At 40.7% G+C, this 12709-nt stretch overlaps 1 protein-coding gene across 1 annotated transcript; it reads left to right on the forward strand.

Annotated features, from left to right (window-relative positions):
* The first annotated feature begins 923 nt into the window (after positions 1 to 923).
* Positions 924 to 3842, forward strand: LOC103298431 (serine/threonine-protein phosphatase 4 regulatory subunit 3B-like). The gene is made up of 2 exons (XM_008155205.3): positions 924 to 2430; positions 2590 to 3842. The coding sequence occupies exons 1-2, from the start codon at positions 924 to 926 to the stop codon at positions 3261 to 3263; spliced, it is 2181 nt and encodes a 726-aa protein (XP_008153427.1). The 3' UTR covers positions 3264 to 3842.
* The last annotated feature ends 8867 nt before the right edge of the window (positions 3843 to 12709 follow it).

Below are 12709 nucleotides of genomic sequence, written 5' to 3' on the forward strand. Positions count from 1 at the left end.
TACTGTTTCCCTCTGGCCCATTTCTTTCCTAGGAATGAGGAATATGGTTATAGATTACAGAAAATTGAGAAAAAAAAGTTCCCACTGCACCAAAAGAGAGACCTTCAGAGTAAGCGCTGAAAGAGTTGCCAAGTCCCTCTTGGAACAATATCCTCCTGGAGAATAGATAAGTGAGTGATATAAGTTTAAGTCAAGCCTCATGAATAAGACCCTACTGCACATCTGTGGCTATTGTTAATGGCTCATAGCTCACTTGCTCCTGCTTCTTTTTTTTTGGGGGGGGGGAGGGCTTTTCTTGACATAAAATGTCAGGAGTGGACTTGGTAAGGACATGAATGATTAAGCTTTCTTTTGTTTAAGGTCCCAAGGCTCCACCTCCAGACACCTGATGAATGAAAATGGTTCTTGGGGGAGTAGGGGGTACAAAACCTATCAAGGGAAGAGTAGTGTGCTTGGCTCCAATTCCTAAGCCTCCATTTGTAAGCCAGGTGGCATTGTGCATTGATACGTATACAACGTTCCTTTGAGTGGAATCCTGGGAGAATCATTAGAATCCTGCCCAAACCGAGGCTTTCCTAGGCAGCCCTAAGAGGGCTGAGAGAGCCTCCCTTTTGAAGGGCATATTAAGAAAGTATGGGGGAGCAAAATGGAGGCAGGGGGTAGTGAGAAGGAAGGGAGATGTAGTGGGACTCCGGGGAACCCTACTGACCTCCGGAGCCGCCAGTGCCGCTTTGACGCTCACTACGCCCAGGCCGCTGTGACCCCGACTTCGCCGCCATCTTTTCTGCCGCGATTATCGCGAGAAGCCCTCTCGGCCACCGTAGCAGCCATAGCAGCTACACCTCGGGTCAGTTCCGGGTGTGCGTATCTCGGAAAACTTCGCCTCCGAGAGCAGTGCTAAGGTAAAGATCCCCAAGTTCGCCATGGCGGACAACCCCAGTCACCGGGTAAAGCTTTATGCCTTGAATGAGAACAAACAATGGGATTATCTAGGCTCAGGGAACGTCACCTCAGTTCCCTCAGAATCCCAGGGCGTGTTTCTGGTAGTTAGGTCGGAATCAAGCGACTCGCAGATCCTGGAGTCCGAGGTACTCCCAGATACGCCCTATCAGAAACAAAAAGACACATTAATTGTTTGGTCCGAAGCTGAGAACCACGGAATGGCGTTGAGTTTCCGAGACTCGGAAGGTTGTCATGAGACCTGGGAAGCCATTTGCCGGGTTCAAGGTAAAGACCCTTCTGTCAACGTCACACAGGACCTTTTAGATGATTTAGAAGAAGAAATTGATGAAACGCTAGAAACCGATGATTTGGATGAACTGCCTAACTGTGAACTCAGTAAACTTAAACAGATCGCTAACTTAGTTACCTCAGCTTTCGATTCACCTCTCCGTAGGAGAAGGCTGGCCCTGGTCTTAGAAAATGAGACCTATATTAAAAAACTACTGCAGCTGTTACAATCCTGTGAGAACGTGGGATACACTGAAGGCTTATACCATTTACATACAATTATTAAAGGAATATTTTTCCTCGACAAGACAGCTCTGCTTGAGATCTTGTTTTCTGATGAGTGCATCATGAGTGTGATAGGATGCCTTGAATATGACCCTGCTTTGGATCAGCCAAAAAAACATAGGGAATTCTTGACCCAAAATGCAAATTTCAAGGAAGTTATACCGATAACAACCTGTAAACTTAGACAAAGAATACATCAGACATACAGGGTACAGTATATTCAAGACATTCTTCTCCCTACACCATCGGTATTGGAAGAGAATTGTCTTACTGCTCTTAAAACTTTTATTTTCCTCAACAAGATGGAGATAATCCACATGCTTCAGTCAGATGACAAGTTTTTGCCTCAGATATTTGAACAGTTAAAGGACAAGACTATTGATAATGATAAGCGGCACGAATTGTTATTTTTTCTCAAGGAATTTGGTGCATTTGCTCAGATATTAAAGCCTCGAAGCAAGGATGCACTATTCAAAACTTTGACACAAATGGGAATTCTTCCCACTATTAAAGTTATAATGAGCCTAGATGATTTTCAAATAAAGTCATCTGCTATTGACATATTTGCTTATCTGGTGGAGCATAGTCCATCTGTGATCCGAGAATTCATACTAGAAGAAGACCAGCAGAATGAAAAAGGTAGCCTTCTCATTAATTTAGTCATTAAACAAATGATCTGTGATACTGATCCTGAGCAAGCAGGTGCTTTACATATAATGGGACTTCTTCGTTTTATACTTGATCCAGACAACATGATAGCGATGCCACAGAAATGTGAAAGAAGTAAATTTCTAAATTTCTTTTATAAACAATGTATGCATAACGTAATATTACCACTTTGGGCCACTACATCAGAAGATACATTTGAAGAGGATCATATACTTGGAGATGACATAAACAACAAATATTGCCTCCATGATTATCAAACAGCACAGCTGCTTGGCATAATTTTAGAGCTGCTTACTTTTTGTGTGCAACATCACACATATTACATAAAATACTATATTTTGCGAAAAGACTTGCTGAGAAATGTCTTGATCTTGATGAAGTCGAGACACACTTTCTTGGTCTTATGTGCTCTTCGCCTTATGAGAAGGATAATTGGCCTTAAAGATGAAGTTTATAATCGTTACATCATCAAGGGAAATTTATTTGAGCCGGTTGTAAATGCCTTTCTGAATAATGGAACTCGATACAATATGTTGAATTCAGCTGTTATTGAACTGTTTGAATATATAAGAGAGGAAAATATCAAGTCTCTGCTTGCACATGTAGTTGAAAAGTTTTACAAAACACTTGAATGGATTGAATATGTTCAGACATTCAAAAATTTGAAGATTAAATATGAACAAGAGAAAGAGCGAAAGAGTCAAAAGAGTTTGAATTCTCTGCAGAATAGTAAAATGTTATTGTCAAGGGCCAGAGACTTGGGAAAGAATGAAGTATCTTGTAAAGAAGATAAAGAAAATATAGAGGAAGGAGAATCAGGTATGAAACCACTGGAAAGTGATTTTCAAGATGATTGTGATACATCTATGGAGACTGAAAAAACAACAGAAAATGAAGACAAGGTGAATCTTCCTAAAAGAACATCTTCTGGTGACCTCAAATTTACTTATTCCCATTCTTCTGGGGATGCCAATGGAACCGATAACCCAATGAGATTAGTGGATTATTCAGATGATGAAGAAGAAGAAGATAAGGAAGATGAAACAGCGTCGAGGAAAAGACCACATCTTAATCCATAAAATCATTATGAGAGACTTACAACATTATCAAAGTCTACATTACTAAAATTATGTAAACATCAATTAGCTAAAAATTCTGAATCTAAAACTTTCTCATGTGAACTTACAATTATGCAATTTTTGACAACGATGCTTAGTATTATCATCTAGAAAGGGTTAGTTCTGTAAAAACCAAGCTTCCCATCATCTTAAAAAAAGAACTAACCAGAACATGAATAATTTCTCAGCAAGAAAAGCCTATGTTTGGAGCGGATGAGAGAACAGGTTGATAACATAATATCAATGTAGTTTTGTTCCACCAGTGTATATTAGAAACAACTGTTAGCAGTACAGTTGCACAACCTGTAACATTACTTGCCCAAAATAATTGACTATGCTTTTCTTTTATTTAATTGCCTGCTTTGAAACAAAAATTAATGTTTATGTTTTCATGGAAATGAAGTCAACTGCAATAAAGAAAAAGTTAAGCTATTTACATTTCTATGAAGACTTAACAGAAATTCAGCTTTATGGGTAATTGAAGGGAAGTAACTTTCAGTGTGTATTTTCAAAATAAAAAGGGAAGCTGGTTTCAAAATATTCAGTTGTTAATGTGTCTTTGTTTATATTGATAAGAGGTATCAAAAGCCAGTTCCGTAATATTCTAAAATGGTGTTCTTCAGGACCTTGGAAGTAGTAGAACAGAATGCTTTAAACTTGGAAGTCATTTCCTGATTCCTTAATAAAACTGTGTGTGACAAGAGCAGCAGGTAAGTTTTAAAATGTAATTTACAAAAGCTAATATACAAAAAATAGCGCTAAATGAAGTGGCACTTAATATCTAGAAACCATTTTGGGCCAAGAAAAGGTTACTTAGATGTCAAATTCCACATACAGTATATGAAGTTTGTTTTTCTATAAACAAACAACATGTAACATGAAAGGTGCTTTCTTAAAGAGTTAATGCAAATGAATTTCTAAAAAATAGTAACAGAGTTGAGGTTTTATTTTTTTACAGGAGCAATTTAACTGGGTCCACTTACCCTGGATTAGCTTAAATTGAAACAGTTTCTTCTGTTTTGAAGATTTTAGGGTTAATTTCAATTTTATTCATTGAATAAGATGGGCTGTCTGTGTATATATAAAGTATAGTTTTCCAGAAGACAGATTTTTTTTTATATTAGAAATACCATTAAAATTCTTTTGTACCATTTAGTGATGATATTCATACTGAACTATAAAATTCAGGAATTAAAAAGTGACCCTGTAATTACAAAAATAAGACCATTTCAAATGTATTATTGTGCCAATAGATGACACATCTCATGCAAAACTAAGAGACTGTTATTTAAGAGCTACAAAAAGAGTGTATTCCTAAAACATCAAACAATCATTTCACCGGATACAGAGTCTGCTAAAGTGTGGACGTGACCTCAGGAGATGTCATCAGACATTACTGAGGACATGACACAGTAGGGGAACTGCATTTTCACATCTCTCAAATCATGCTAAGTTAAATGTAATGGGATTATTCGAAGTCAAGTGACTTCATGAGTGTCTGTCAAAAAAAAGGCAGTTTGTTTAAAAAGCATTTCATATTTTCCTTCTGGCTAGATTGTCATGGGGAATGTTATCCATAGCACAAACATTTGCGTGTATTCACAGAGTTTTGTTTTGAAGAAAATAGACTTCACTCTTTATTTCGGTGGGAATAGCCCCACTTCCTTAACAGAGCAGCTATTTACATTTAGACAGAGAAGAAAAATTTTTCTTACACTCTTTCTGCTTATTCTCTTCCCTTCAGCTAGTTTTAATCAGGCATAAAAAATGAGCATTGTAGGAGGAAAAATGAATTTTTGCATTTTTATTGTGTTGTCCACAATGAATTTGTAAGGCAAGACAAAGGAGGGCATAAGTGTAATGGAAAGTTGAAAAAAAAAAAGAAAAAAGGACAGGCATTCTATTGAGCTGTGTAACCTCTATGAGCCCTTTTCTAGTCTCAGCTACTTAATGCTAGGAAAACAACATGACAAGCAAAATGGTACAAAGCCAAATTGCCCATCACATGGCATAACCTACTATTAAGGGAACATTTAAGAGGGCAACAAAACACAGAATAGCAATCCTTACTGTCTGCACACTGAGTGAAAAATTGAGCAAAATGTTCAGTCTCTCTAGATGTTGTATGTGAGAAAAGACAATGTAAAAAATGTTTAATTTCCTCTATGTTTTTTATTTATTTTTATTTTTTAAATATATTTCATTGATCTTTTATAGAGAGGAAGAGAGAGGGATAGAGAGAAACATCGATCAGCTGCCTCTTGCACACCCCCTACTGGGGATGTGCCCACAACTAAGGTACATGCCCTTGACAGGAATCGAACCTGGGACCCTTCAGTCCGCAGGCCGACGCTCTATCCACTGAGCCAAACCGGTTTTGGCCCTCGACATTTTTTAAAAGTTAATTTTAAGAGTACCCTGAAGTGGCTTATTTATGAAAAGAAGAAAGTTTGGAATGGCCCTGTATTTACAAAAAAATTTGGATGAGCATGTCTGAAGAGATGTCTTGGATTTGATAAGGTTTTGACTTTTAATACATGACTTTGGGTATTTTTATGACTCAGTGACTTCCTAAACACATCAACAAGGGGAAGGTGATGTAACAGATAAACCAAAAGCTTCATATTCAAACAGCCCTTGAGAACAATGCAGGCTCTGACACCAGTTTCATTACCTTAGCAACTTACTTATTTTCTCCTCTAGCCAGAATTTCTCCATCTTGTCTTAAAAATTAGACACTATATGTAAATTACTAAGAACATAGTACTAAATAAGTAGCTTTTTAAAACTATTATCATTAGCAACAGTATCATCATTTTCAAGAAATAGGGATAAAGTTAGGTATAAGCATTTATATCACAAGTTATGCTCATAAAGCAATAATCTTATATTCTGGATTAAATTGATAGCAACATGATAAATTAAAAAATAACGAGTTCAGTTCTGCTTGACAGACAAGTCTACATCTATGCATCGTGCCCTAAATTTTCAAAGGAGATCTATACAATTTTCTGTCCTGATTTAATGACCAAATTGCCTTACTCTGATGTAGGGCCTCTCAACCTCATCATTGTTGACATTTTAGGCCAGATAATTAATTGTGGCAGGAGGCTGTTGTATGCATTATGGGGTATTTAGCTGCATTCCTGACATAAACCCTCAAGATGCCAGCAGCACATCCCCAACTGTGACAACCAAAAGTGTTTCCAGAAGAAGTTAAATATCCCTCAAGGGGCTAAAATCACCTGCTTTTGTGAACCTAGTTTAAAGATGTGTGGAGATTGATTCAAGGGCTTCTCTTTCTTTGTAGATATTGGGTCCACATCCACTAGGCCAGTGGTCGGCAAACTCTTTAGTCAACAGAACCAAATATCAACAGTACAATTATTGAAAAAAAGAGCCAAATTTTTTAAACTTAAACTTCTTCTAACACCACTTCTTCAAAATAGACTCGCCCGGGCCGTGGTATTTTGTGGAAGAGCCACACTCAAGGGGCCAAAGAGCCGCATGTGGCTCACGAGCTGCCGTTTGCCGACCACTGCACTAGGCCAAGTCACCTTCTATTTTCAGCCTCTACCTAAAAGGGCCAAGTATATACAAGGGTCAGGTGTATAATATACTTTCATAAAAACAGAATAGACTTTGTTTGGAATTATAGAGATCCAGTTTCTGCGTTTCATTATTAGTATAACCATGGAAGCTGCTGCTGCTTTTTTTCTTTTTTTAGAGAAGAAGGGAGAGGGAAAGAGATAGAAACATCAATGATGAGAGAGAATCATGGATCAGCTGCCTCCTGCATGCCCCACACTGGGGATCGAGCCCGCAATCTAGGCATATATCCTGACTGGGAATCAAACTGTGACCTCCTGGTTTATAGGTCTAGGCTCAACCACTGAGCCATGCCAGCTGGACCATGGATTCTTATTTGACACATCTAAATCTGTTTTCTTATCTCTAGTGTATGCCTAACAATACTATTGTTATGTCCTCCCAAATTCATATGTTGAAGTCCTAATTCCCACTACCTTATATGGGACTGTGTTTGAAGAGAGGGTCTTAAAAGATATAATTAAGTTAAAATTAGGTCATTAGGGTAAACCTAACTCCAGTATGACTGGTTTCTTTGGAAGAAGAAGAAATGTGAATACAGATATACACACAGAAGGAAGACCAAGTGAAGACAGAGACAATATGGTCCTCTACAAGCCAAGGAGAAAGGCCTCAGAAGATACCAACTCTTCCAACACCTTCATCTGGGACTTCAGCCTCCAGAACTATTAGAAAACAAATGTATGTTGTTTAAGCCACCCAGCTTGTGGTACTTTGGAATGGTAGCCTTATCAAACTAATACAAACACCTAATAGGAAGTTTTGTAAGGATGAAATATGTACTTTATGAATATCACAGAATTATTATGATAAAGAGTTCACAATTGAGATATGATGATAGCTATTCTTTATTGAACATGTATTATGTGGCAAGCACACTTTCCTAAGCAATGTACCTACATTATTTCTAATTTCGCAATAAATCTTCAAGGTATATATGGTGGCCATGAGAATGCACCTTGTAGAAAGGGAGAATAATTGAGTAAAATTAATGGTCCTAGCCACTGTGCTCTTCAATCATTGCCTTGCTTTCTCCCCAGTCATGCTTCCTAGGGACTGTTTCCAGCCAGCAGTTGGCATGGCAGGGGTACTAATGTAGGCTCGTTCCTTGGAGATGAGAGACTCTTCTGACTGGAAACTGACTTGAGGACTTTCCGAAGGCCTTTTGGGGCATTCCTTAGACTGCATGGTGATGTGGGATTCTTCTATCATTCTCTTTATTCTTCAAAGTGTGTCATGATCTGATGACGCATCCAACATCCTCCAGCCTGTTCTCCATTGCTTCTCACTGTCATTTTACCTAAGAAAATTCTTGCATGCTAAATCCTCCCAGGAGGTCTGCTTCTTGGAGAACCTGAACTAACACAGTATTTTTCTGACTTTATATTACAGAAGAAACAGAGGCACACAGAAGGGTGTTCCCAGAATTATATAACTAACTAGAGGCCTGGTGTATGAATTTGTGCACAGGTGGGGTCTGGCTAGCCCACCCCGATGGGGGTGCATTGGGGGAGGTGCCAGCCAGGGGAAGGGGCCACAGGCGGTTGGCCGGCTGGCCCTGCCCCCAATCGGGGTGTTGGGGGCCAATCAGGTGTGGGGCTGGCCAGGGGGAGGGGCTGAGAGAGGGCTCCAGGGCGTGTCTGACCTGTCTCGCTCAGTTCCAATCAGCTGAACCCCAGCAGCAAGCTAACCTACCAGTTGGAGCATCTGTCCCTGGTGGTCAGTGCATGTCATAGTGACTGGTCAACTGGTTGACTGTCTGCCCCCAGTGCACATCATAGCGACCAGTTGAGTGGCCTTAGCATATCATTAGCATATTACGCTTTGATTGGTTGAATGTACGACCAGACACTTAGCATATTAGGCTTTTATTATATAGGATACTAGTGAGACTCTATTCAGATATGTTTGTCTGACTCCATAAACTGAGTTATTTCTCCTAAGTACAATGTGTCTTAAAATGTATAGTAAAAGTACTTTAAACATTAAAACCATTATATGTACCCACCATATAGATTTTTAAAAAATATATTTTATTGATTTTTTACAGAGAGGAAGAGAGAGGGATAGAGAGTTAGAAACATCGATGAGAGAGAAACATCGATCAGCTGCCTCTTGCACACCCCCTACTGGGGATGTGCCCGCAACCAAGGTACATGCCCTTGACAGGAATCAAACCTGGGACCCTTGAGTCCGCAGGCTGATGCTCTATCAACTGAGCCAAACCGGTTTCGGCAGATTTTTTAATAATAAAATAAAAATCTGAAGTCAATATGTCAGGTTTATGAACAATCAATGCACATAAGTAGTAACAATGCCCCTCTTTTTGCTTTACCCATGCTTCCAAAGGTCAGGTTAAGCTAACACTGCTTGAATTCTCCTCCACAAAAACAGAGCATAGAACTCTGCAAACCACTGTCATCACACTCACCACGGGAGCTACCAAAGAGATAGCTAGTGACATTTTCACTCTTGCCTCAGAAGTCAAGAGAGATAAAATAGCTAACTTTCATTTGGTGCCAGGCACCATACTAAGTGCTTTATATATGTGGTAGAATACTTTGACATTGACAATGGAGGTTCATATTACCACTTCTCCTCAGACATTCCCCATGCTAAAATTTTGTTGCTAACCTGAAAAAAAATGTTGAGAACAGAGGCCTAATTAATTTGCAGAGATTAAGTTTCAGCTCCATTGAAGAATGTGGTCTTGAAATAGAAATTATGTCCAATTATATAACACTTGAAATTAAATATATTCCACATCTTGAGTATATAGGACATTTCTTAGCCATTAGATTTTCATCAATTTGTATTCCTTTTTATCTTTCTATTGGATTGTTTGGGTGTCTCTTTCCCTTTACCCCTTTATTGCTTTAGAAGGTATTCTTTCTAATCTAATCTGGTAGCTAGTTACCTTTAAAGTGTAACATAGACACTTCATTTTATGAAGAATAAATTTATTTTTAATATTTTTTATTGATTTTTAGAGAGAGAGGAAGGGAGAGGGAGAGAGAGAAACATCGATGTGAGAGCAAAACATCAATCGGCTATCTCCTGCAAACCCTCTACCAGGGTTTCATCTGGCAACCCAGGCATGTGCCCTGACCAGGAATCAAACTGGCAACCTTTCAGTGCCCTGGATGATGCTCAACCAACTGAGCCACACCAGCCAGGCATGAAGACTAAATATAATCAGTCTATCCTTCCCTGGAATAATAAAGGAAATAATTTTATATCCATCTTCCCTCTATAGCATTGCATGTGCTTGCTTTTTATTATATCTGACACTTTTAAGGGTTTTTACTAGAAGGTTTTTGGTCTTTAAACTATAGGAATCAAAAGCAATCCCAATTTGAGTTAGATAATTCTGATCCCCACTGTGATGACTAAACTGAGCAATTATGTATGTAGTATTTGCAGAAAACTACAAAAAATTACTTTTGTTGGACAGTTACTAAGGCAACCCTATAGAAAAGAAGGACATATGAGGAGCCAGATAAGCCACACAATAATATTGGGATGTTTCTGATGTACATATTTTCAAAGATACTACAAAATCTGAAGAGTGCTTTAGTCTATCACATTTTCCAGTGGAGAACACACAGTATTTTTAGTGTATTCCCAAAGATTGTGAAATATCAAAGAACTGTAGATTTATTTCATGCCAAAAGTAAGATATTGTGTAAAAAAGAAGCTATTCATATTTTTCTCAGATTTGAGTATTGTTCTTTAAATATAATGAAATGTTTAATGATTTATAATGATTCTAAGTATAAATATCTTTTTTAATGTACATATAATAGATTACATGTTATGAGGAAAAATAACACTATGTGATACATCCATTTCTTTTAGATAAATACATTTTTGTTAAAATTTTCCTGGTTTTTGAGATATAATTGGCATATAAATGGAATTAGTTCAAGGTGTACAACATAATGATTTTATATATATACATATATATATATATATTTTTAAAGAGGTAATATGCAAATTGACCCTCAATCCATCATGCCATTACAAGATGGCTGTGCCCACAGTGGAGGCGGGGTTACCGTAACAAGCCATAATGAGCGATCAGCAGGGATCTGAGGCTTTATGGTGCTGGGCCAGGGCGGGGGACCTGAGGCTGTGCACCTGGCCCAGCAGGGCTTACAGGGGACCTCAGGTCGCAACCCCTGCCCCAGGGATGGGGACCTGAGAAAATGCCCCACCTTGGCTGCGCCCCTTACCCCAGCGCTGGGCTGTGGGACCTGAGGGTTCTCCAGGAGACCTAAGTCTGTGCCCCGTGCCCAGAACTGGGCTGGGAGACCTGTGGCTGTGTCCCCCACCCAATGAGGCTAGACGGGGGACCTGAGGCTGCGCCCCTCACCCAGCAGGGCTTGAGGTGGACCCCGAGGCTGTGCCCCCCCACCCAGTGGGTCTTGACGGGGGACCTAAGGCTGCACCCCCTGCCTGGCATTGGGCTGGGGGTCTTGAGGTTGCACCCCCTACCCGGCGGGGTTTGATGGGGGTGGGGGGGTGGGGCCAGCCAGGTCTGGGTCTTGCGTGATTTTGAGATGCGCGTGGGTGGACAGGGACTTCACTCTGATTCCCGGGGTGTGCCCCAGACTCTGACAGGAGGAAGATTTTCATATACATTTTACTAATTTTCTTTCATCAATGAAACACTTCTATTGTAGAGAAAGGGCAAATAGCGGTATTAAAATATTACTTCTAATTAATTCTCTTTTAATGTTTATGAATTTCATGCACAGAGCCACTAGTATCCTAATATATGCAAACCCTGGGTCCATCACATTCACAATGACTGGAGGCTTGAACAAACAGAAGGAAGTCCTGCAGTCAGTGCTGGGTTGTCGTGGCTGCAGGCACGGTGACCCAGCACTGACTGCTGAGGGGGCTGCGAATCAATCCCGGAGAGAGGCCTGAAGAGAGAAGCAGGGTCTGATCCGTAGCCTCTGTGGCAGCTGTTGATTAGCACTTGCCTCTCTCTTTCTTTCCAGGCCTGGCCAGCAGCCGCACCTCCATTTCTCTCCAGGCCTCCACCACAGCTGCTGATCAGCCCCACCTTTCTGATCAGGCCCCTTTGATAGGCCCAGAGATGCTGACTGGCATAGAAACCAACCAATCAGAACCAAATCTGGGTGAAGTGTGAGGAGCCAATGGTTGCCTAGGAGGTGGAGCTTTTGATGCTGACTGGCATAGAAACCAACCAATTAGAACCAAATTGACCAGCAGAGGAGGACAGTTGGGAGTGAGATCAGGCCTGCAGGTGATAGAAGTTGGGGGCAAGATCAGGCCGTCAGGGGAGGGCAGTTGGGGGAAACCAGTCCTGTAGGAGAGGGCAGTTGGGGGTAACCAGGCCTGCAGGGGAGGGAAGTTGGGGGAAATCAGGCTGGCAGGGGAGGGCAGTTGGGGGCAAGATCAGGCTGCAGGGGAGCAGTTAGGTGTTAATCAGGCCAGCAGGGGAGTGATTAGGGGGTGATCAGGATGGGAGGCAGAAATGGCTAGGGGCAATCAGGCAGGCAGGCAGGTGAGCAGTTAGGAGACAGCAGTCCCAGATTGTGAGGGGGATGTCCGACTGCTAGTTTAAACCATCAGTCATAAATCCCCCAAGAGGTCCAGATTGGAGAGGGTGCAGGCTGAGCTGAGGGACACCCCCTGTGGTCCAGTACATGAAATTTGTGCATGAGGGGGTGTCCCTAAGCCCAGTCTGCACACTCTCCAATCTGGGATCCCTCTCACAATCCAGAACTGCTGGCTCCCCACCGTGTACCTGCCTGCCTGCCTGA

The sequence above is a fragment of the Eptesicus fuscus genome, chromosome 1 (assembly GCF_027574615.1).
Source record: "Eptesicus fuscus isolate TK198812 chromosome 1, DD_ASM_mEF_20220401, whole genome shotgun sequence".
Taxonomy (NCBI): domain Eukaryota; kingdom Metazoa; phylum Chordata; class Mammalia; order Chiroptera; family Vespertilionidae; genus Eptesicus; species Eptesicus fuscus.

Excerpts from the sequence above, each read along its gene's own strand:
- LOC103298431 (XM_008155205.3), top strand. The coding sequence starts at position 924 with ATGGCGGACAACCCCAGTCACCGGGTAAAGCTTTATGCCTTGAATGAG. Across the intron at positions 2,431-2,589 it reads AAACAACAAATATTGCCTCC|GTGCTCTTCGCCTTATGAGA; the intron begins ATGATTATCAAA and ends TCTTGGTCTTAT.